General features: G+C 40.3%; 1 protein-coding gene and 1 long non-coding RNA gene across 3 annotated transcripts; one reads left to right on the forward strand and one right to left on the reverse strand.

The window, feature by feature from the left end:
* Nucleotides 1-6,573: 6,573 nt before the first annotated feature.
* Nucleotides 6,574-17,684, reverse strand: LOC110507299 (E3 ubiquitin-protein ligase RNF169). The gene is made up of 6 exons (XM_021587190.3): nucleotides 17,240-17,684; nucleotides 16,448-16,515; nucleotides 16,071-16,157; nucleotides 15,840-15,934; nucleotides 15,518-15,620; nucleotides 6,574-9,951 (listed from the first exon to the last, which is right to left on the reverse strand). The coding sequence occupies exons 1-6, from the start codon at nucleotides 17,625-17,627 to the stop codon at nucleotides 8,716-8,718; spliced, it is 1,977 nt and encodes a 658-aa protein (XP_021442865.3). The 5' UTR covers nucleotides 17,628-17,684; the 3' UTR covers nucleotides 6,574-8,715.
* Nucleotides 17,685-20,565: 2,881 nt separating this feature from the next.
* LOC149971190 (uncharacterized) lies at nucleotides 20,566-22,517 on the forward strand. Of its 2 annotated transcripts, none has more exons than XR_016492424.1 (2): nucleotides 20,566-20,621; nucleotides 20,866-22,517. It is a non-coding gene; the product is annotated as an uncharacterized LOC149971190 (long non-coding RNA). The 2 variants fall into 2 exon arrangements; XR_016492425.1 differs by having other exon boundaries at nucleotides 20,575-20,674.
* The last annotated feature ends 1,279 nt before the right edge of the window (nucleotides 22,518-23,796 follow it).

A 23,796-nucleotide genomic window follows, 5' to 3' on the forward strand; every position in this document is an offset into this window, starting at 1 on the left:
TCTTAACAAAAATAGTTTCATCGTTCTTCACATTTCCAACACAACGTAAAGATTGTAAACCTGACACACCGTTTTAAAGCTATTCAAGTTACAGTATTTTCATTAGTTTTTAATGACATCACAAAATCCCAAGATTATTCTTTAGATACCACTGACCATAGCTAACATTCCTATCTTAGAAATATTGTTCCAATATTCACTTTTGGGCATTAGACATTTTGGGCGGGCAACAGACTCTCTAGACAAAGGCATTCCTTTTGTTGATACTGAAGAGCAGGAGAGGGTTCTCTGCTGCATAAGATTTACGATTGCCATGAGGTGTCATAAAACTGGCCCAGCCACCCCTTTCCTCTCCTGTGGGAGAGAGGGGGCTCTGGCTATCTGTCAGCCATTTGCCAAGCTGATCTGAGGCCTTGGATCCTCGACCAGGAGAGTCATGACAGAGTTCACATCAATATTATTCGTAGCCATCTATTTACCGATGCTGGCACTAAGAACGCACTCAACGAGCTGTATAAGGCCATAAGCAAACAAGAAAATGCTCATCCAGAAACGGCGTTCTTACCTCATTTCTACCTACATGTCACATGTGCAACCAGAGGAAAGAAAACTCTAGACCACCTTTACTCCATACACAGAGACGCATACAAAGCTCTCCCTCACCCTCCATTTGGTAAATCTGACCATAATTCCAATCTCCTGATTCCTGCTTAGAAGTACCAGTGACTCACTCAATATGAAAGTGGTCAGATGACGAGGATGCTACGCTACAGAAGTGTTTTGCTAGCACAGACTGGAATATGTTCCGGGATTCATCCAAAGGCATTGAGGAGTATACCACCTCAGTCACTGGCTTCTTCAATAAGTGCATTGATGACATCGTCCCCACAGTGACCGTACGTACATTTCCCAACCAGAGGCCATGGATTACATGCAACATCCACACCGAGCTAAAGGCTAGAGCTGCCGCTTTCAAGGAGCGGGACACTAATCCGGATGCTTATAAGAAATCCTGCTATGCCCTCAGACGAACCATCAAACAGGAAAAGTGTCAATACAGGACTAAGATTGAATCCTACTACACCGGCTCTGACGCTCGTCGGGTTTGAAAAGTATTATGGACTACAAAGGGAAACCCAGCCGCGAGCTGCCCAGTGACGCGAGCCTACGAGACAAGCTAAATTACTTTGATGTTCGCTTTGAGGCAAGCAACACTGAAGCATGCATGAGAATACCAGCTCCAACACCACCATTAAGTTTGCTGACGACACAACAATGGTAGGCCTGATCACCGACAACAATGAGACAGCCTATAGGGAGGAGGTCAGAGACTTGGCAGTGTGGTGCCAGGACAAGAACCTCTCTCTCAATGTGAGCAAGACAAAGGAGCGGATCATGGACTATAGTAAAAGGAGGGCCAAACAGGCCCCCATTTACATAAACGGGACTGAAGTGGAGGAGGTCAAGAGTTTCAAGTTTCACATCACCAACAAACTATCATGGTCCAAACACACCAAGACAGTTGTGAAAAGGGAACGAAAACACCTTTTCCCCCTCAGGAGACTGAAAATATTTGGCATGGGCCCCCAGATCCTCAAAAGGTTCTACAGCTGCACCATCGAGAGCATCCTGACCGGTTGCATCACCGCCTGGTAGGCAACTGCTCGGCATCTGACCGTAAGGCGCTACAGAGGGTAGTACATCACTGGGGCCAAGCTTCCTGACATCCAGGACCTACAGTGGGGCAAAAAAGTATTTAGTCAGCCACCAATTGTGCAAGTTCTCCCACTTAAAAAGATGGGAGGCCTGTAATTTTCATCATAGGTACACTTCAACTATGACAGACAAAATGAGAGAAAAAAATCCAGAAAATCACATTGTAGGATTTTTTATGAATTTATTTGCAAATTATGGTGGAAAATAAGTATTTGGTCACCTACAAACAAGCAAGATTTCTGGCTCTCACAGACCTGTAACTTCTTCTTTAAGAGGCTCCTCTGTCCTCCACTCGTTACCTGTATTAATGGCACCTGTTTGAACTTGTTATCAGTATAAAAGACACCTGTCCACAACCTCAAACAGTCACACTCCAAACTCCACTATGGCCAAGACCAAAGAGCTGTCAAAGGACACCAGAAACAAAATTGTAGACCTGCACCAGGCTGGGAAGACTGAATCTGCAATAGGTAAGCTGCTTGGTTTGAAGAAATCAACTGTGAGAGCAATCATTAGGAAATGGAAGACATACAAGACCACTGATAATCTCCCTCGATCTGGGGCTCCACGCAAGATCTCACCCCGTGGGGTCAAAATGATCACAAGAACGGTGAGCAAAAATCCCAGAACCACACGGGGGGACCTCGTGAATGACCTGCAGAGAGCTGGGACCAAAGTAACAAAGCCTACCATCAGTAACACACTACGCCGCCAGGGACTCAAATCCTGCAGTGCCAGAAGTGTCCCCCTGCTTAAGCCAGTACATGTCCAGGCCCGTCTGAAGTTTGCTAGAGAGCATTTGGATGATCCAGAAGAAGATTGGGAGAATGTCATATGGTCAAATGAAACCTCCTTCCATCAGCAAGGGCATTGAAGATGAAACATGGCTGGGTCTTTCAGCATGACAATGATCCCAAACACACCGCCCGGGCAACAAAGGAGTGGCTTCGTAAGAAGCATTTCAAGATCCTGGAGTGGCCTAGCCAGTCTCCAGATCTCAACCCCATAGAAAATCTTTGGAGGGAGTTGAAAGTCCGTGTTGCCCAGCAACAGCCCCAAAACATCACTGCTCTAGAGGAGATCTGCATGGAGGAATGGGCCAAAATACCAGCTACAGTGTGTGAAAACCTTGTGAAGACTTACAGAAAACGTTTGACCTCTGTCATTGCCAACAAAGGGTCTATAACAAAGTATTGAGATAAACTTTTGTTATTGACCAAATACTTATTTTCCACCATAATTTGCAAATAAATTCATTAAAAATCCTACAATGTGATTTTCTGGACTCCAGTCACCCACGTCATAGACTGTTCTCTCTGCTACCGCACAGCGGTGGAGCGCCAAGTCTAGGACCAAAAGTCTCCTTAACAGCTTCTACCCCAAAACCATAAGACTGCTCTACAACTAAACTATTCAAATGGCCACCCAGACACCCCCCCCACTGTTTATTATATATGCATAGTCACTTTACAAATTACCTTGACTAACCTGTACCCCCGCACATTGCCTCGGTACCGGTACCTCCTGTATATAGCCTTGTTATTGTTATGTACATTTGTGTTACTTTTTGATTGATTTTATTATTTATTAATTTTTTACTATGTTTATTTAGTAAATATTTTACTAAACGTTTCTTGAACTGCATTGTTGGTTATTCGGGGAATGTAACAAATAACATTTCATTTTAATGGAATCAGGTGCGCTAGATTAGGGTTGGAGTGAAAAACTACAGGACGGTAGTTCTCCAGGAACAGGGTTGGAAAGCCCTGCGCTAAGCAAACCTTGTATTCCTACAAGTAAAATGTTCAGGAAGTGGTGTGTTGACCATGCAGATTTCTTCATTTTCCTGCCCAATTTCTGACATTTTGACATTCCTCCAGAAATGTATGGCTGCAGGGAAGTCCGCATCTACAGTACATTGAAAATGTATATGGAAGACATCTCTATGGGTCATGACCAGATTGCAGGTGCATCACCAGGGGCAGACCCTCTTGTCTAGCAATTAATGAAAGGTGCCTGTAGGCTACGGTCCCCCAAGGCTCCTTCAATACCCTCATGGGAGTTAGATGTTTTCTTACGATCAACTATGAGTCCACCATTTGAGGCAATTTTTACTTGAGCTATGTGAGCTCTCAGTAAAGACTGCCTATCTATTGGCTATTGTTTCAGCCAAGCGTGTTGGAGAATTACATGTGAAGGATGGTTAGAAAGCACGTCTCACTTTAGCAGAAGATGGATCTAAGGCAGTGCTTCAGCTAAATAAAGCAATCTTACCTAAATTGCTTTCATCATCACATGCTAACCAGCCCTTTTAATCATAACTAGCATAACTAGAGACTAGCACATTGGATTACCAATGCGGTATCAAAATCATATGCTGCAGCATGAAGACCTTCTCCAGACGGTGTGGTAGCACACTCCACCAGGGGTATGGCCACTTCATGGTCCCTGTTCAGAGGGACCTTCCTGGACTCTATCTGTGCTGCTGCAAGTTGGGTAGCCCCCATGATTTTCATGAGGTAGTACAGACTCAATATTATGTCCACATCATCAGTGGGGCCTGTGGTTCTGGACACGGCACGCTCTCTAAACCCAGATAAGTGAACATACTGTGAACCTTGTACATACTTATGAATCATCAGTGAGATGGATGTTCTATACAGAGGCCTTTTACTCTTGGTGCTGTTGTCCCCAATTAAAACCTAATGTTAAATTTCTAGTTTTCAGCTTGTTGAATTGTGTTACCATTTGGGTATTTATATTCTGTTGCATCCTTTGGTGGATAGAAAGACGTCCCAGGGACTCATCTGGACTAAGTTAAATGGTGAGTTATCCCACTCTGTTGTCCGAACAACCTCTTTGGTACAGCCTCTCCCATAAAGTCATTTGTCGACGAGTTGCGAAAACTAAAGTGAACGTTGGGTTATGGATGCAGTGGTGTAAAGTACTGAGGTACAAAATACTTTAAAGTACTACTTAAGTTGTTTTTGGGGATATCTGTACTTTACAATTTATATTTTGGAATACTTTTACTTCACTATATTCCGGAAGAAAACAATGTACTTTTTACTCCATACATTCTCCCTAAGACCCAAAAGTACTTGTTGCATTTTTCATGCTTAGCCGGACAGGAAAATGGTCAAATTCACGCACTTATCAAGATAATATCCCTGGTCATCCGTGCTGCCACTGATCTGGCGGATTCACGAAACACAAATGCTTCATTTGTAAATTATGTAATAAGGAATTCTTTATTATTTTTACTTTTATTAGTTAACTATATTTTAGCAATTACATTTACCTTTGATACTTAAGTACAGTTGCAGTCGGAAGTTTACATACACTTAGGTTGGAGTCATTAAAACTAATTTTTCAACCACTCCACAAATTTCTTGTTAACAAACTATAGAAGCTTCTGGTAGGCTAATTGACATCATTTGAGTCAATTGAAGGTGTACCTGTGGATGTATTTCAAGGCCTACCTTCAAACTCAATGCCTCTTTGCTTGACATCGTGGTAAAATCAAAAGAAATCAGCCAAGACCCCAGAAAAATAATTGTAGACCTCCACAAGTCAGGTTCATCCTTGGGAGCAATTTCCAAAAGCCTGAAGGTACCACGTTCATCTGTACAAACAATAGTACACAAGTATAAACACCATGGGACCACGCAGCCGCCATACTGCTCTGGAAGGAGACACGTTCTGTCTCCTAGAGATAAATGTACTTTGGTGCGAAAAGTGCAAATCAATCCAAGAACAACAGCAAAGGACCTTGTGAAGATGCTGGAGGAAACAGGTACAAAAGTATCTATATCCACAGTAAAACGAGTCCTATATCGACATAACCTGAAAGGGCGCTCAGCACGGAAGAATACACTGCTCCAAAACCGCCATAAAAAAGGCAGACAACGGTTTGCAACTGCACATGGGGACAAAGATTTTACTTTTAGAAGAAATGTCATCTGGTCTGATGAAACAAAAATAGAACTGTTTGGAAATAATGACCATTGTTATGTTCAGAGGAAAAAAGGGGAGGCTTACAAGCTGAAGAACACCATCTCAACCGTGAAGCACGGGGGTGGCAGCATCATGTTGTGGGGGTGCTTTGCTGCAGGAGGGACTGGTACACTTTTCAAAATAGATGGCATTATGAGACAGGAACATTATGTGGATATATTGAAGCAACATCAAGACATCAGTCAGGAAGTTAAAGCTTGGTCGCAAATGGGTCTTCCAAATGGACAATGACCCCAAGCATACTTCCAAAGTTGTGGCAAAATGGCTTAAGGACAACAAAGTCAAGGTACTGGAGTGTCCCAACTAAAACCTAAATTCTATAGAAAATTTGTGGGCAGAACTGAAAAAGTGTGTGCAAGCAAGGAGGCCTACAAACCTGACCCAGTTACACCAGCTCTGTCAGGAGGAATGGGCCAAAATTCAATCAACTTATTGTGGGAAGATTGTGGAAGGCTACACGACACGTTTGACCCAAGTTAAACAATTTAAAGGCAATGCTACCAAATACTAATTGTGTGTACTGTATGTAAACTTATGACCCACTGGGAATGTGATGAGAGAAATAAAAGCTGAAATAAATAATTCTCTCTACTTTTATTCTGACATTTCACATTCTTAAAATAAAGTGGCAATCCTAACTGACCTAAGACAGGGAATTTTTACTAGGATTAAATGTCAGGAATTGTGAAAAACTGAGTTTAACGGTATTTGGCTAAGGTGTATGTAAACTTCCCAACTTCAACTGTAGCTACACAAGGAAATTAGCTTGAGGAAGAAAAATTTAAGCTTAAAGACTAAGATTTGTGGAATTTTGCTAAAAACTCTAGTTCAAATGAATTATTTGAAGCGATAGTAACTGATGTTTATTTAAAGCATTTTTTTTGTTTCATGTATGACCTCCAATGAGTTGAAATATAACTGCAAACCAATGATTTTAATATTATGTGAGGGAGATTACAAGTCTTTGCTGTCATTGTGTTGAGTGGTCAAATCAATGTCTTGGAAAGCCATTCAGCATTCAAACGTTTCAATACCAGATACCGGAAAAAAACAAGATACAGAATAACATAAATGCCAACTTCTTTACATACTTAAAGTGAAAGATAAAACAAGACAAGCACTTGAATGAAAAATAAAGTAATTCACCTCTAATTTGCATTTGAATGTGTTATTGTGTTTCACAGTTCCTTCAGAATTTGGATGGACATGATCAGAACAAGTTGTTTCCTTCAAAGTACAGTTCTGTCAATGAATCATGTAGGCTATACAAGTGGTACATTCTGATTACTATAAAGAATCAATAACCTAATCTTTAAAATCAGGAAAGTAAACAAAAAAATTCAGATGTATGACACAGTCGACAGAAATCAGCCATTTGGCATTAACCCATTTCTCCCCTCCAATACTAAAATATGCATCTGAGTATTTATACTGTATCTACAAAGGTAAGTATACAAGTATTTGTGTACATAATTATGTGCAAAATAAAATTGAAATATCTTATTCTTTAAAAATGTTAAGTAGTAATGGACATTAAAGCTCATATTTTTGGCATATTCCATTGGAAAAATATACATTTTTAGGAAAACAAGAAATCAAATAGAATATGAAAGACATTTATCAAATAAAATATAATAGCCCTTTGAATAAGTGTCTCAAACAATATAGTAACTACAACTCAAAGATGAGAAAGATAACAATGCTGATTAAATATATTAATGTGGAATCTCCAATAGACATATTGCAGAAAACAATTATCCTAATTAATACCATACTATAGCAGTCAACCCACGATTAATATACATCAAAACTATAAAGCTTAGGCAGTGCTAAAACTTTATAAAGCAGTGCCATACACATGCATAGAGACATTTTGGTTTGTGGTTGTGAAAAAGAGGGCATAAATCATTGAGAAAAGCAACAACGCAACAGTGAGTGTAGAGGTAGAAGTGTGGGCATAAGATTGACAGAAAATACATACTGGAATTGAATTTGACGAGAAAATCACCATCCAAAAAGCATGTTAATATTGTGCCCCTTTCCAATATTACTGTAATAGTTTACAGCAAAGAGTTTACACATATTGCATATATTTAACCTGGCAACACTGATCCTTTAACTCAACAATATGACGTGACCAGAAGCTGCGTTTTAACTGAAGATTTTAGAGTGTGAGTGGCTGAAGACCTCAACACCCACACGTTTCAGGCTGCCTGCATTGTAGGTGTTCTGTGCAGATTTTCAGATCGTTAAATCTTATTGATGGGGTTTAATTATAACCATTTACTCTGACAAAACCTGTCTAACATTGACAGAACACAATCAATATGACTTGTGGATCATGAAATAATCAATAGGATGGCAGTGCAGCTCTGGGATCACCTTTAACTATTCAAATGTGCACAACACTAACACTGGATCAGCTTCTGAGGTCTTCAGTTCAATTTGATGATAGGAATTACTGGTGATTTGCCCCATGGGAAACAGAATACGACCCACGTGTTACTCCACCGGGTTAATGGGAATCTGAATGGAGGGTCTGACAAAGTAATAGTGCTATATCTTGTGTCCAGATCCTTGGCTGAGCTAGAATCAGAATCATACATGAGCCTGAACACAGATTTTGAAGTGTCTGCATAGAATCTCAACACAACCTCATACTGTGAATCATTTTTACTTTTTCTCACAGTGCATTAACTGCATGATGATTTAGTGTCTATTTTACAATTCTATGAGTAACTGCAAACGAGAAGAAAATAAATAACGATAGTACCTAACGTTTCAGCAAAACCATGTTCGTAGAAACTACATCTAATAGGAATACAACCAAATGAAGATGAACAATTTATGACATAGGCTAGCTAGGGTTTAGTTTCTGTTTAAAAGCAATGCATTTGGAACCTGGGCAACAAAAGCAGTATAGTTATTGTATGCAAGAAGTTGTCTGATTGAAATATAAATAAATAAAACAAGAATAACCCTTTAATAATAGCAATTAAAGTGCTCATTCTTTTTGGAAATTCTTCCTGATCTGCGTGGATTGCATTTGATTCTGTTTTCACTGGACATGCAGGACCGGAGAAAGTACTTGTCGGGACTGGTCTTTTGCTTGTCTTCTTGTTGCTGTTCGCTGTCAAACTGTCTTTGAAGATTCAACGCTAGCTCTCTGTCCTCTCTCTCTTGCTGAACCTGTTGAATGTACAGTTCAGCCTGCGCACACTCTATATTGAAACCATCTTGGCTCTGGGATCTTGGCCTCTTGAGTCCAGACTCTGTCTCTTCCAGGTGTTTGGTCTTCTGGCTCCTCTTCTTGCCCCTCCTTGAGGTAGGTTGGTTCTGGGCACAGTTTCTATTGTCAAACTCTTTTCTCTGATCCTGTGAGTCTTTTGATTTAAGTTTGCAACTCCTAACACTGGCAATTATATCATGTGGTACTACGGTTGGATTTTGATGAATTGAAGTTGGTCCACAATGTAATTCAGGTACCACCACAGACTCAAAAGAAACCCCACATTCTTTTACAGTCTCCTCACTGGTTAAGGCTACAAATGGAGTTTGAAACTTTGTGAATTGTTTTTGATGGATCGCTGTCTCTCCAATGGCCTGATCAAATATCAGTCTTCGTTTATTATGTATACAAGTTCTTTCATTCTCTTGCCCAGAGGAATCAGTCTTGGCACACACAACCAAGTGTTCTTTTCCCTTACTTGCTGCTGGAGCGCAGCTACAGGGCATGCCGTCCTTCTCCTCTATGGGGCTTGGTTTGAAGACAAGGTCCTCGTTCATGGGGTTGGTCAAGGTACCCTTCGAGGTCACTTTGACAGACTGACGGTCCACCTCTATCTGCTTCCATTTCTGTAGGATAGTAGGGCTCGCTTCATAGCTGGTGGGCCTTTCCAGGCTGCGGAATAAGTTCCGGGGGGTGGACTTCACAATTGTGGGTTCCATCACTCGCCCGTCAGGTAGTTGCTTTGGTGGGGTGCACGGTGAACACACTATTGGCTTGAAGTGATTCAGCTCCTCAGAAATACTGTCATTGCTCTCAGGGCTAATGGACCTCTCCTGTTTCGACTGGGGGACCATAAAAGGTGTTGATGACGCCATGATGACGCCTCGCCAGATATGCCTCTTGTCTTGGACAATGATGGGTGCCGAAAGAGATCGGCTGTTCTCAGAGGACAGAAGGATTCCTGCATTGTAGCTGTGAGCAATACTTGCCTGTACAGAGACAACAAATCAACAAAAAAAGGAAGATCAATGTTTTAAAGGTCATGAACAGTCAGAATCATATTTTTCTTGAAATTTGAATGAAACCAGATGAAAGTATTACAACCAAAGCATGAAAAATGACTGTTGCTTCTACATTGATCAAGTTTGATCTTAAAGTTACTTGTCCCCTCCCCCATCTCAAACACTTAGATTCAAGAGGGGGGATTATTAAAGGGATATGGTGCCATCACTAATGTTCCCTTAAATTCTAGGTCTTGTGAGCGTAAACTTGAACATTGTGAGAATTTTGTGCATCTTCCGGCTTGCGTTTACAGTGAACACTAAGGCTGTACAACCTTACAGTTTTAGACAGTAGCCAAAAGGCTATTTGAGCATAATGTAGACCTACCAACAAAACCAATGGAGCAAAATTCTATAACATTTTCACATGGAAATAGCTTTGATTTCTATGATATAGCCTACACAGTATGTGGTGTTCAATGCAGGCCTACATTGCATGAGACTTTAAAAAACGTTTTTACATTATGATAGTCTTGACATTAATGACTTTTTACTTAGTCTAACACCATGGGCCAAATAGGTGACTGTAAATTGCATGATGCAAGAAACCACTTTACAACATAATACAGAAAATTAGACAATGTAGACTTATTATCCTATTGGCTTATTTGCATATTCAAGCCGGTCTCAAACACAACACTGCCCATTTAATTAAGACATAAGCTTTTTACCTGACTCGTTTTTCAAAGACAGCTTGAAATGTAGCCAACAGGTTTTATGCTCTTGTAGGAAGCAGTAACTCCCCATTGCTGACCTATCCTTATCTATAACTGGGCTAATAACTCGCTAACTAGCATAGAATATCAACAAATGTTTACATGCATAACTTTGATCTGAAAAGCCCATTACCCTCTTGAGTGTAGGGGGCAGTATTTTGATAATTGGATGAAAAACATGCCCAAATGAAACTGCCTATTTCTCATGCCCAGAATCTAGAATATGCATATAATTGTCAGATTATGATAGAAAACACTTTAAAGTTTCCAAAACTGTCAAAATATTGTCTGTGAGTGATTCATCACTCCAGAGAATGCGTTTCCACTGATCCAGTGTTCAATGGCGGCAAGTTTTACACCACATGGTTATCTTAGGTTTGTGTGCGGCTGCTAGGCCATGGAAACCTGTTTCATGAAGCTCCCAATGAACAGTTCTTGTGCTGACGTTGCGTCCAGAGGCAGTTTGGTACTCAGTAGTGAGTGTTGCAACCGAGAAAAGACGATTTCTACCCACTATGAGCTTCAGTACTCGGCGGTCCCGTTCTGTCAGCTTGTGTGGCCTACCACTTCACTGTTGTTGCTCCTAGACATTTACACTTCAAAATAACCACACTAACGGTTGGCTGGGGCAGCACTAGCAGGGCAGAAATTTGACAAATTGACTTGTTGGAAAGATGGCATCCTATGCCATGTTGAAAGTCACTGAGCTCTTCAGTAAGGCCATTCTGCTGCCAATGTTTGTCTATGGAGATCGCATGGCTGTGTGCTTGATTTAAAACACCTGTCAGCAATGGGTGTGGCTGAAATAGCTGAATCCACTCATTTGAAGGGGTGTCCACATACACCAGAAGTCGGAAGTTTACATACACCTTAGCCAAATACATTTAAACTTAGTTTTTCACAATTCCTCACATTTAATCCTAGTAAAACTTCCCTGTCTTAGGTCGGTTAGGATCACCACTTTATTTTAAGAATGTGAAATGTCAGAATAATAGTTGAGAAATTGATTTATTTCAGCTTGTATTTCTTTCATCACATTCCCAGTGGGTCAGAAGTTTACATACACTCAATTAGTATTTGGTAGCATTGCCTTTAAATTGTTTAACTTGGGTCAAATGTTTCATAGTCTTCCACAATAAGCTTCCCACAATAAGATGGGTGAATTTTGGCCCATTCCTCCTGACAGAGCTGGTGTAACTGGGTCAGGTTTGTAGGCCTCCTTGCTCGCACACACCTTTTCAGTTCTGCCCACACATTTTCTATAGGATTGAGGTCAGGGTTTTGTGATGGCCACTCCAGTACGTTGACTTTGTTGTCCTTAAGCCATTTTGCCACAACTTTGGAAGTATGCTTGGGGTCATTGTTCATTTGGAAGACCCATTTGCGACCAAGCTTTAACTTCTTGACTGATGTCTTGATGTTGCTTCAATATATCCACATAATTTTCCTGTCTCATGATGCCATCTATTTTGTGAAGTGCAGTCCCTCCTGCAGCAAAGGACCTCCACAACACGATGCTGCCACCCCCGTGCTTCACGGTTGGGATGGTGTTCTTCAGCTTGCAAGCCTCCCCCTTTCTCCTCCAAACATAACAATGGTCATTATGGCCAAACAGTTCTATTTTTGTTTCATCAGACCAGAGGACATTTCTCCTAAAAGTAAAATCTTTGTCCCCATGTGCAGTTGCAAACCGTAGTCTGGCTTTTTTATGGCGGTTTTGGAGCAGTGGCTTCTTCCGTGCTGAGCGCCCTTTCAGGTTATGTCGATATAGGACTCGTTTTACTGTGGATATAGATACTTTTGTACCTGTTTCCTCCAGCATCTTCACAGGGTCCTTTGCTGTTGTTCTGGGATTGATTTGCAATTTTCGCTACAAAGTACGTTCATCTCTGGGAGACAGAACACGTCTCCTTCCTGAGCGGTATGGCGGCTGTGTGGTCCCATGGTGTTTACACTTGTTCATCTGTACAAACAGTACGCGTGGTACCCTCAGGCATTTGGAAATTGCTCCCAAGGATGAACCAGACTTGCGGAGGTCTACAATTAGTTCTGAGGTCTTGGCTGATTTCTTTTGATTTTCCTATGATGTCAAGCAAAAAGGCACTGAGTTTGAAGGTAGGCCTTGAAATACATCCACAGGTAAACCTCCAATTGACTCAAATGATGTCAATTAGCCTATCAGAAGCTTCTAAAGCCATGACATCATTTTCTGGAATTTTCCAAGCTGTTTAAAGGCACAGTCAACTTAGTTTATGTAAACATCTGTCCCACTGGAATTGTGATACAGTGAAATAATCTGTCTGTAAACAATTGTTGGAAAAATTACTTGTGTCATGCACGAAGTAGATGTCCTAATCGACTTGCCAAAACTATATTTTGTTAACAAGAAATTTGTGGAGTGGTTGAAAAACAAGTTTTAATGACTCCAACCTAAGTGTATGCAAACTTCCGACTCCAACTGTATATACAAAAGTAATTCATTTACAGTATTAAGTATTCATACCCCTGAGTCGATGCATGTTAGAATCACCGTCAGCAGCTATTATAGTTGTGAGTCTTTCTGGGTAAGTCTCTAAGAGCTTTGCACACCTGGATTGTACAATATTTGCACATTATTATTTTTCAATTCTTCAAAATCTGTCAAGTTGGTTGTTGATCATTGCTAGACAGCCATTTTCAAGTCTTGCCACAGATTTTCAAGACGATTTAAGTCAAAAATGTAACTAATCTCATAGGGAACATTCAATGTCGTCTCGGAACTCCAGTGTATATTCGGCCTTGTATTTTAGGTTATTGTCCTGATGAAAGGTGAATTTGTCTTCCAGTGTCTGCTGGAAAGCAGACTGAACAAGGTTTTCCTCTAGGATTTTGTCTGTGCTTAGCTCTATTCTGTTTCCCTTTATCCTACAAAAAAACGACCTATTCTTTGCCGATGACAAGCATACCGATAACATGATGCAGCTACCACCATGTTTAAAAATATGAAGAGTGGCACTAAGTGATGTGTTGTTTTGGATTTGCCCCAAACATAACACTTTGTATTCAGGACAAAAAGTAAATTTCTTTGTCATTTTTTTAAAAACTTTAGCGCATTATTGCAAACAGGAGGTATGTTTTGGAATATTTTTATTCTGCACAGGCTTCCTTCTTTTCACTCTGTCATCCATCCTCAGTTTTCTCCTATCACAGCCATTAAACTCTAATTGTTTTAAAGTCACCATTGGCCTCATGATGAAATCCCAGGGAGGTTTCCTTCCTCTCCTGCAACTGAGTTAGGAAGGACGCCTGTATATTTGTAGTGACTGAGTGTATAAATACACCATCCAAATTGTAAATAATAACTTCACCATGCTCAAAGGGATATTCAATGTCTGCTTTTATTTTTTATACCCATCTACCAATAGAAGCCCTTCGTTGCAAGGCATTGGAAAACCTCCCTTGTCTTTGTGATTGAATCTGTGTTTGAAATTCACTGCTCGACTACGGGACCAGTCATTGCTCGACTGTGGGGGTACAGAGAAGAGGTAGCCATTCAAAACTGGACAGAGTCCATTGCAACTTATGTGACTTGTTAAGCAAATGTATACTCCTGAACTTATTTAGGCTTGCCATAACAAAGGGGTTGAATACTTATTGACTCATTTTAAAGGAAAGAGATTGGAGAACCATCCAAAAGGACAAACCATCTCCACAGAGGAACTCTGGCGCTCGGTCAGAGTGACCATCGGGTTCTTGGTCACCTCACTGACCAAGGCCCTTCTCCCCCAATTGCTCAGTTTGGCCGGACGGCCAGCTCTAGGAATGGTCTTGGTGGTTCCAAATTTCTTCCATTTAAGAATGATGGAGGCCACTGTGTTCTTGGGGACCTTCAATGCTGCAGAAATGTTTTGGTACCCTTCCCCAGATATGTGCCTCGACACAATTCTGTCTCGGAGCTCTACCGGACAATTCCTTTGGCCTCATGGCTTGGTTTTTGCTCTGACATGCACTGTCAACTTATAATAGACGTGTGTGCCTTTCCAAATCATGTCCAATCAATTGCATTTTCCACAGGTGGACTCCAATCAAGTTGTAGAAACATCTGAAGGATGATCAATGGAAACAGGAGGCACCTGAGCTCAATTTCGAGGCTCATAGCAAAGGGTCTGAATACTTAAGGAAATAAGGTATTTATGTTTTTGTATTTTTAATAAATGTGTAAAAAAATCTAAAACCCTGCTTTTGCTTTGTCGTTATGGGGTATAGTGTGCAGATAGAATAAGGCTGTAATGTAACAAAATGTGGAAAAATGTCAAGGGGTCTGAATACTTTCCAAATGCACTGTATGTCTCCCCTTTCATCTGTGTCTGGTGTTAGCTAGTTACTGGCTAGCTAGGTCTTTAGCAAGCACGAAACAGAACGGGGAGGGGGTCGTTCAAAACTATGATGCCGCTGTCATGTAAACACATCCGTTAGTGAGGCTGTGAACCGATTCAAGAGCGGCATGCCAATTTCAATGTTGTTTGAGTTCCTTTGTGTAACACCAAATTTGTTTGAGAAGATTTACTGCATCCAAGTTTCTTGACCTCGGTGTTTCAAAGAGCTATCAGTCAATGTGAATATAAGCTCCCCGCCCACTCAGCCTCTTTTCAAACTTCCTGGTTGTTGGCCATGAGAGAAAAATAACTCTACAATTTTGAGCATTTCTATCCCCCAATTATATTAAGGGGTCTACAGTATCTTAGTCACTCAAAAGGCTACTTTACATGGGAATCATAATTAAAAGCACAGCATCATACCTTGTCCAGTCCAGGAAGATGAGTAGACACCCTCATTTTGCGCCTTCCCTCTTCTGGATCAGTACAGCTCTGGCTTCTCTGCACCACATTGGTATGTAGACCACTGAGGGAATAGGGGACTGAGTAAATAACTGAATTAAAAGCACAAAAAAACATTCAAGGTAACATCAATTGTTCAATGTCTTTGAAAATGTATGTGTGCAAAAAATCTATATACGGCAGCATTAAGTTTTAAAAAATTGCAACATGATTATTCATTACTATTATATGAGGACATTATTACAGTTATAAGCAGCCCAAAATGTCAAATAATAACACAAACGCTGAGATCTTTGTTCTTCTAACAAATGCAGACACATTTCTGGTTCTTTTCCCAATGGGTTCTTCATTCTCCGAGTCTGACAGCAACCCATAGAACTGGAAGAGAGGGTTGTATATCTCAGCATCATATTTACACTTATTCATCAGTGTGTTGGCATAGCATTCTGAGCAACAATCCATTCACAATCTATTCAACAATCTAGTCATAAGAGAGTTACAAGATAAAACTTACAGGATCTTGAAAGTGCTTGAGAGTTCCACATCCCTCTCTGTGGTGGACTTTCCTCCTCCCCTCTTCTTTCTCTTCATTGATTGGGACCTGAAAAAGAAAAATCACTTCTTACTGATAGTAACTGAACCCAAGGGATCATTCACATAACCCGTGGTTGTTTAAAATCAATGTGTTGTGTGCCCATCTACAACAGTGGAATTTCTGATAGGAATAAGATGATGATATCAGTATATTTTTTCTCTAATCCAAGTCTCAAACACATAGGTCTTTCCTTTTGAGGGGTTTATGGGTATTGTACAATGTAAAAAAAAAAATATATGCACTACGGGACACAAAACCTGTTGTTGTAATAACCCATATTACAATGTTGCCTTTACTTTTTGCTTTCCATACTCCAGTCGGATCTCTCCAGATTTGGATACCTGAGCAGGCGAGCGGAAAATGTCTGAGGAAGAAAAATGAAAATTATCAAACTCACTCAAAAAGATTCTGAAAACAAGTGCTGGGTCAGAAAAGTTTGGGAACCACTGTATGGAACATGTATACACACACACAAATATATATATATATATATATATATTACATTACAGTTAAAAACACCCCAGACAGTACAGATGGTGTCAATAGAGTAGTACCTCCCACAAAAAGCGCCACAAGTCTGGGCAAGTCACAGTGAAACTTTCTATGCCTAGACAAGTCGGGTATATCAAAACTGACTGGTCTGGTTATTCAGCCTTGTACAAGAGCCTATTGGTGATATGGAATGGCCATCATTCCATATAATGAGAGACCACACAGCGCCAGATCGAATAGCATTTGTTACAATGTAACAGAACCGTTCTAATTCCAAATAATATCGCTGTAACAACAAAGTAACACACTATTGTAAATGTGAAGAAAAAAACAAACATGAAACTGTATGCACTGCAGTGGTGTTGCCAACATGGAATGACCGTACCACTGTCAGTTACAATGTTTGCCGAGAATAAAAACGATAAGCCTATATGTTTTCCTACTTTGTGTTCGTGGTCATAACCTATACTTGGAAACAAATTAAGAGGACTGAACAAAAACCTTACGACATACACAAATGTATGTACCCTAACCCAATACAACCCCAAACAGCCTAAAACTGAATTGTAATAATTGTTGTTATCAAAAAAGCATACCTTCTCCACCAGTCTCACAGTCTCTCTGCTCCATTCTGATCTTGCATCGCTGTGGGTAACTCTGTCGAACCATTTCCCAGAGTTCGATGTTAACTAGGCTTTTCTCCCGGGACTGTTTACGGGCCCAGCTGGATACTCGCAGCCGGCAGAGGGGACAGCACAAACTGGTGAATTCAACTGTCCGCTTGAAACAGTGCAGACACACCGAGTGGCTACATGGCATAGTTACGGGCTCTAATAAAATTTCCGAACAAACCGGACACCTTGCCTCCTCCAACGTCAGCAGCTGTGAATGTGTCCGAGTTTTCAGCATATCGGCGGGCCTGGCTTTGCATTTGTGCCCCAATCCACTGGTGGATCTGACCGACCCTGTCGCCGCCATTTTCATTGGTCTCTCCCTACCAAAGATGGTGGATAAATTAAGAGAGGTTACTCAGGCCGTTTACCATTGAAAACAATGAACAGTTCTGGTCTGCTTAAGGGGGTGGTTCCATAGACAACAGTGCGATAGCAGCTGGTTCTGGTCTAATTAGTTCATTGAGCCATGCGCAGACCTTTTGGGGAGAATGTGCTCGATATATAAAAAGGGCACCCAAATTTGCCCTACCGCGATCACGGACTTGTTGAGCAATTATTACAAGAGAAAGCAGCACAAACTGATGAGTAAAGTATTTAGCAAAACTAATTTGAACTGTAATAAATGCTGCACTTATTAACAATGATCAACACAATTACAGTCAAAATAGAAGCGTGTAAGAAATACTGTAGCCTATCATTACTATATCTAACCCAACATGAGTTGCCACTATCCTGTACTCAAACATTTAGACCAGCGACCCCCAAAAGTAAAACAAATTGTGAGGAGCACAATCGCTGTCCAAATGTATAGCCTGTCATTACAGCCATAAACAGTGATGCATTTTGAAAAATTGGCTGCAGAAATACAATGCGTATTACACCTGCATTTGGAGCTGAAACTCATTAATGTTAGCAGACAATATAGAGTAGGGATATAGCATGTCAAGAGCAAGGAAAATCATTCTGCCTACTTGTAGCAGATGTTGCAGGATTGGATGGAAAACATGTTGTCTGCACCATGCCATCACATTGGAGGGCAACCTGTCTGCATAGTGCAAGTTCAACGTGCCAGCCGTTAAACCCTGTTCTTTCTCACAAATAATGTAATAAAGTCGCCAGAATATGTTACATCTTCATCCCAAAATATTACAATTTTACAGCTGTTTATCGTTAGTTATATAGCCAGTAGCCACCCAAACTATGTATATCTGAAATATAAAAAATAATCTATCAAATTGTCAGGTAGCCTATTGTTCTGGCTGAGTGAGTAGTAGATTTCTCAAATGTATTTTATATTTATGATGAAGTAGGCCTACTCTGTTTTTGCCAGGAAAAACGGGAGGAAATAAAACAAGTTATTTCTGGTCGCTAATCTGGATACGAAAACCCGTTTTTGCGCGCCAATGATGATGAATAATCATTGGTCAACAATCAAGATGTGCGTGCGTTTTGGTTCTCAAGCGTAGATGATAATTTAACGATGACTTGCTTGCAGTGGGTTAAGAACAATAAGGACACGAAAATGTATAGCATTTGTTGTATACCACTACCGAAAAGGGCACTGGAAGGACAAAGGGGCATTTGCTTTGCACAGGTAGAGCCCTATCTATGCACGTGCCTGATTGACTGTAATTTAACCAGAAAAAATTAGGGAGTGGGTTGTCTCGCTTCCTCTTCAGTCTTTGTCCCATCTCTAGGTTTGAAAACAATCCCCGCCCAGTCACTCAATGCATCAACGGCAGCAAAGGCATACAAATTGGGTGTGCTTGATTTAGCTTGCCGGATGAGCGGAGTTCGCACCTTGGAATAGCCTACACGTGCCGAGCCCAAGTGCAGAGTTTCCCAAACTCACTCCAAAGGGTGCACGTTTTGGTTGTTGGTTTAGCGCTACACAGCTGATTCAAATAATCAACTAATCATCAAGCTTCGATAATTTGAACTAGCTGTGTAGTATTAGGACAGAAAAACAAAACATGCACCCCTTTGAGTTCCCAGGACCGAGCTTTGGAAATTCTGCCCTTGTGCAAACTCCACCTACCGAGCAAGCTACAAGTAGGCTACTAAAAAAAATTATAGAGTACCACAGTATGAGTCACAGTACACAGAAAACCTAGCGGTCAAACAAGGAAATGGTTCCAATTGTTTTTCCACCATTAATTTTTCCCATTGGGATAAACAAACTTTGATTTGATTAGCTTGAACACATGGTTACAATATACCTATTACAGAATAAAAAGAGGGATGAACTAACAAATCATGTAATTTATTTGCATAGATTTAGTCATCAAATCAATTGACCGAGTAGTGAACATAAATCATTACTACAAAGAATTGCAGGAAAACAAGCTTTTTGTGTGGTGTATTCATGCATCTCAATAAACCATAACCTAAATGCAATTTACCGAAAAATAGGGGTTGTTTATGATTTCGAAGGACCAATAAAAAGGGATAAACAACTTAGGTGCTGAATTTTAGTCCGGTAGCAACCACCACAGGGTGTCCATTCAGAACACGAGGAAGCAGTAGTTCAAGGGTTTAATGAGGATCCGCACAAGCATACAACATCACTCTCTCTGGTACTAATTGTAGTTCTGTAATGAAAAGAGAACTTAGACTATAGCACAGTATGGGGAAAAATATGTCAACATGCCAACAACTGAACAGGCTATGTGGACCCAAACACATGCTAGATGCAAAAAGAACAATAGAGCAATGTAGAAATATCTACACATTATAAAACATAATAAGCATGAGCGATCTACAACTGAAAATAGCCTAGCACCACAGACAAATTCTAATCGCTAAATAGTAATGTATTCCGGATGACAATGCTAATGCTAGCGTGAGTACGAAAGCTAGTTTAACACAAATGGAATATATTTACAACAGACACTATTTAGCTCCAAACAACAAGACATCAGAATTTTAGCACTTAGATTTTGCTGCACGCACCAACACAAGAAAGAAAAGCCATTTCTTCTAACGAAGTAGGATAAGCAAGAGAGAAAAACAGGTTGGACATCAGAATGGAAACTACAGACTGACTAAGGCCCTGCCTGGTCGGGTATTAACCTACTTAATCCCACAAGTCACATTTTTTTCCCTTATAAGGCTCTAAAAGTTTTACTGAATGATATATCAATGCATTTCCAGCAAAAATTTGAATAATAAAGGGTCTCAATGAAAAATGTGCAGTCACATGTTTAGTGTAAATTGTCACATGACCAGAGCTGTTTACTTCCTGGTTGCACCATGAGAAGACTATGGGTCCATTATTAAAGCTCTCATACAAAAGTTTAGTGAAGTATGTTAACATTCAAATAGGACAAATATTTTTGGTACACGTCAACTTTTAAGGTGTCTAGTATTGATATATGCATTTGCAATTACTCAACTTTGTTCAGTGTGGTCATAGAATGAGTAAACATGTTGATGGCAACTATAGTGACCGGCGGGATAACACAGTGCATCTAGGTATACAAATACTTATACTAACACATACTGTAGTTCTTGTTCTACCTAACTTTCTACTCTGTTCTTTCTTTTAGTTACACTTCGAGTCAAGTTCTGGATATGTTGGATCTCGGTGACTGCTCAGACAAGGCGTGCAACATTGCAGTTATCCCTCAGAGATTGCGAGAGAGATGGGTCAGATATGGACTATGAGGGGGAGACAGGCCATTTGCCAGCCAGGCTGTTGAATGTATATGCTGAACCTATGCAAACTGATCATGACAGGAACAACGTTATCAGGGATGATGACCTACCCCTCACCACCCCACACCCTCCTCCCTGAGACTGGGTTGGGTCATGGACCCAGTGTCGTTCTTGGTGTTGCAGAGCAATCTCAGGTGCCTCAAGGTTGCAAGTTCCTTCATGACAACCTCTTCACTTCGCTTGCACTCCTCGATGAAATGACAAAAAGAGGATATGGGAGCTCTAGAACGATGAGGCAATATCGTCTGTTTGATGTCTCATTCAAGCCACAGAAGAACTTCATGAAGTTACCCCGTGGAACCTCTGAGGTTCTGACCCAAGGAGACAAGTTGCCGGTCCATTAGAAAGACAATAACATTGTCACAGTGGCAAGAAACATGAAGGAGAAATACAGTGAGACCTCTGTCAAGAGATGGAACAAGGAGTGACGTGCCTTTGACAAAGTCCCACAACCAAAATGCATCAACCGATACAATGAGTACATGGGTGGTGTTGAACTTCACAACCTACAGGTTTCAAGATACCATATCTCCATCAGGTCTAAGAAGTGGTGGTGGCCCATCTTTGCATGGTCTCGCAACAGTGCACTCGTAAACAGCCATTTATTTTACAGAGATGTTATGGGAGGGACCATCAATCTGCTCACCTTCTCATGGATCGTGGGCCAGTCTCTTGTGCAAAAGTTTGTCACGAAACCTCCAAGCCACGGAAGGAAATCTCTACTGGCTGCTACTATTGAAGATCAGGCAAGATATGACAAAGCTTCTCACTGGCCAATCAACACGATGCACCGGTTCCATCGATGTCGTCATTGTGACAAACGCACTACATATGCATGTGAGAAATGCAAAGCGCCACTGCAGATTGAGTGCTTCAAGATATACCATGGACAGTAGAAAAGCAGATAAGAGCGAATGGGGAAAAAAGGGCTGAAAAAGCCAATATAAGAAAAATAGAAAAGTCAATAAAGGGTAGAAGCAGTACAACGGACTCTAGAAAGAAAAGTCGGAAGAAAAATGGAAAAAGACAATCAAAATGACTGAAATGTTTTTGGAAAGAGGATCAATTGATTCAAGACATACTGTATTACAGTATTTGACTGATCGTAGTTCAAAATAGTGATGCACAAACTAATCGTGCACTTGGTTCTGAAGCCTACTGTAATACAAACATTTATATATATATATATATTGTACACATAGATATATACACACACGTATGTGTATAATATATATATTACATTTTTTATGTTATTTTGTTCAGTGTAGGCCTCTACTTGAATGCATGTTCTACAGGCTACCTCTATCCTAAATATTATCTTTATGTTCAATGTGAACATAACTGCTATACAGTTGTTAGTGGATGTTGCACTAAAATGTCACAATGACAATGTTACAATGAATATTGCACTAAAGTACAAGTTCAAATGTTACAATATTAATGTTTCAATACATGTTGCACTAAAGTAACAATGTTGAAATACGTTGATGGTTGTTGATTTTTGCTTTTGCTCTCAGTATTCATATCGGTGTCATAAAAGGGTTTTCGATATGTAAAATAGTCACACTAGAATGTGATGGGACATTCTAGTAGCAATGTTGGGGACTGCCAGTGACAGAGTTTTAAATGTGTTAATAAATTGGCTGGGATATATAAGCATTTTTATGACTGCATAGGAGAAATATGTTAATTCAGTATACATCACATTATCCCACCGGTCACAATTGTGACCGACCATAAAACACCCTTTTTTTTTACCTACTTTTCCATGAAAACTATTTTAAAAAATGATGATTGATTACTTCAAAGGCATACTAATGACACAAGATTTGGATATTGTCATGTCTGGGAAGAATTCGGGATTAAATGGGTTTAACTAAATCCCTGGAAAAAGGCTGCTAATCAGCCTAATAAAATAGTGATGATTGGCATGACTTTATTCCAGTAGGAAAACCAAAAGAAACTTGGGGCCTTGGAAAGGAAATGAGCTGGCTGTTTTTACAGCTGCATGGATTGTACATATTTGCTTCAACTGACAAGCCAGCTAAGGGTAAGTACCTTCTTGAGGAAGGGTGGGCAGCTGGATGAGTCGAGCAACAGGCCTGACATAGGTTCTGTCCTAAGCTTGGATCTCTGCTGTCATTCACTTTCGCGTCTGCTCCAGGGATAACTGACTTGACATATCCAACTTGCCAGAGTGCCCTAGGATACTGATCATCACAACGGTCCCAACTACAAGGTCTTCCTTATCCTCAAATCAAATGTATTTATAAAGCCCTTCATACATCAGCTGATGTCTCAAAGTGCTGTACAGAAACCCAGCCTAAAAATCTAATTTATTTGTTACATACACATGGTTAGCAGATGTTAATGCAAGTGTAGCGAAATGCTTGCGCTTCTAGTTCCGACCATGCAGTAATATCTAACAAGTAATATAACCTAACAATTTCACAACAACTACCTTATACACACAAGTGTAAATTAATGAATACGAATATGTACATAAAAATATATAAGAGTGATGGCCGAACGGCATAGGCAAGATGCAGTAGAAGTTATATAGGAGTACAGTTTATACATATGAGATGAGTAATGTAGGGTATGTAAACATATAAAGTGGCTAGTGATAAATTGATTACATACATTTTTCCATTATTAAAGTTGCTGGAGTTGAGTCAGTATGTTGGCAGCAGCCACTCAATGTTAGTGATGGCTGTTTAACAGTCTGATGGCCTTGAGATAGAAGCTGTTATTCAGTCTCG

The sequence above is a fragment of the Oncorhynchus mykiss genome, chromosome 27, assembly GCF_057628025.1.
Source record: "Oncorhynchus mykiss isolate SJ-2025 chromosome 27, ASM5762802v1, whole genome shotgun sequence".
Lineage (NCBI taxonomy): Eukaryota > Metazoa > Chordata > Actinopteri > Salmoniformes > Salmonidae > Oncorhynchus > Oncorhynchus mykiss.

What these genes read in the sequence shown, in the direction of transcription:
- LOC110507299 (XM_021587190.3), bottom strand. Translation starts at nt 17,627, where the DNA reads ATGAAAATGGCGGCGACAGGGTCGGTCAGATCCACCAGTGGATTGGGG. An exon ending in TGGAGTATGGAAAGCAAAAA is followed by an intron (nt 16,158 to 16,447) that starts GTAAAGGCAACA and finishes TTTCTTTTTCAG; the next exon opens with GTCCCAATCAATGAAGAGAA. An exon ending in AGAAGAACAAAGATCTCAGC is followed by an intron (nt 15,621 to 15,839) that starts GTTTGTGTTATT and finishes CTATTCCCTCAG; the next exon opens with TGGTCTACATACCAATGTGG.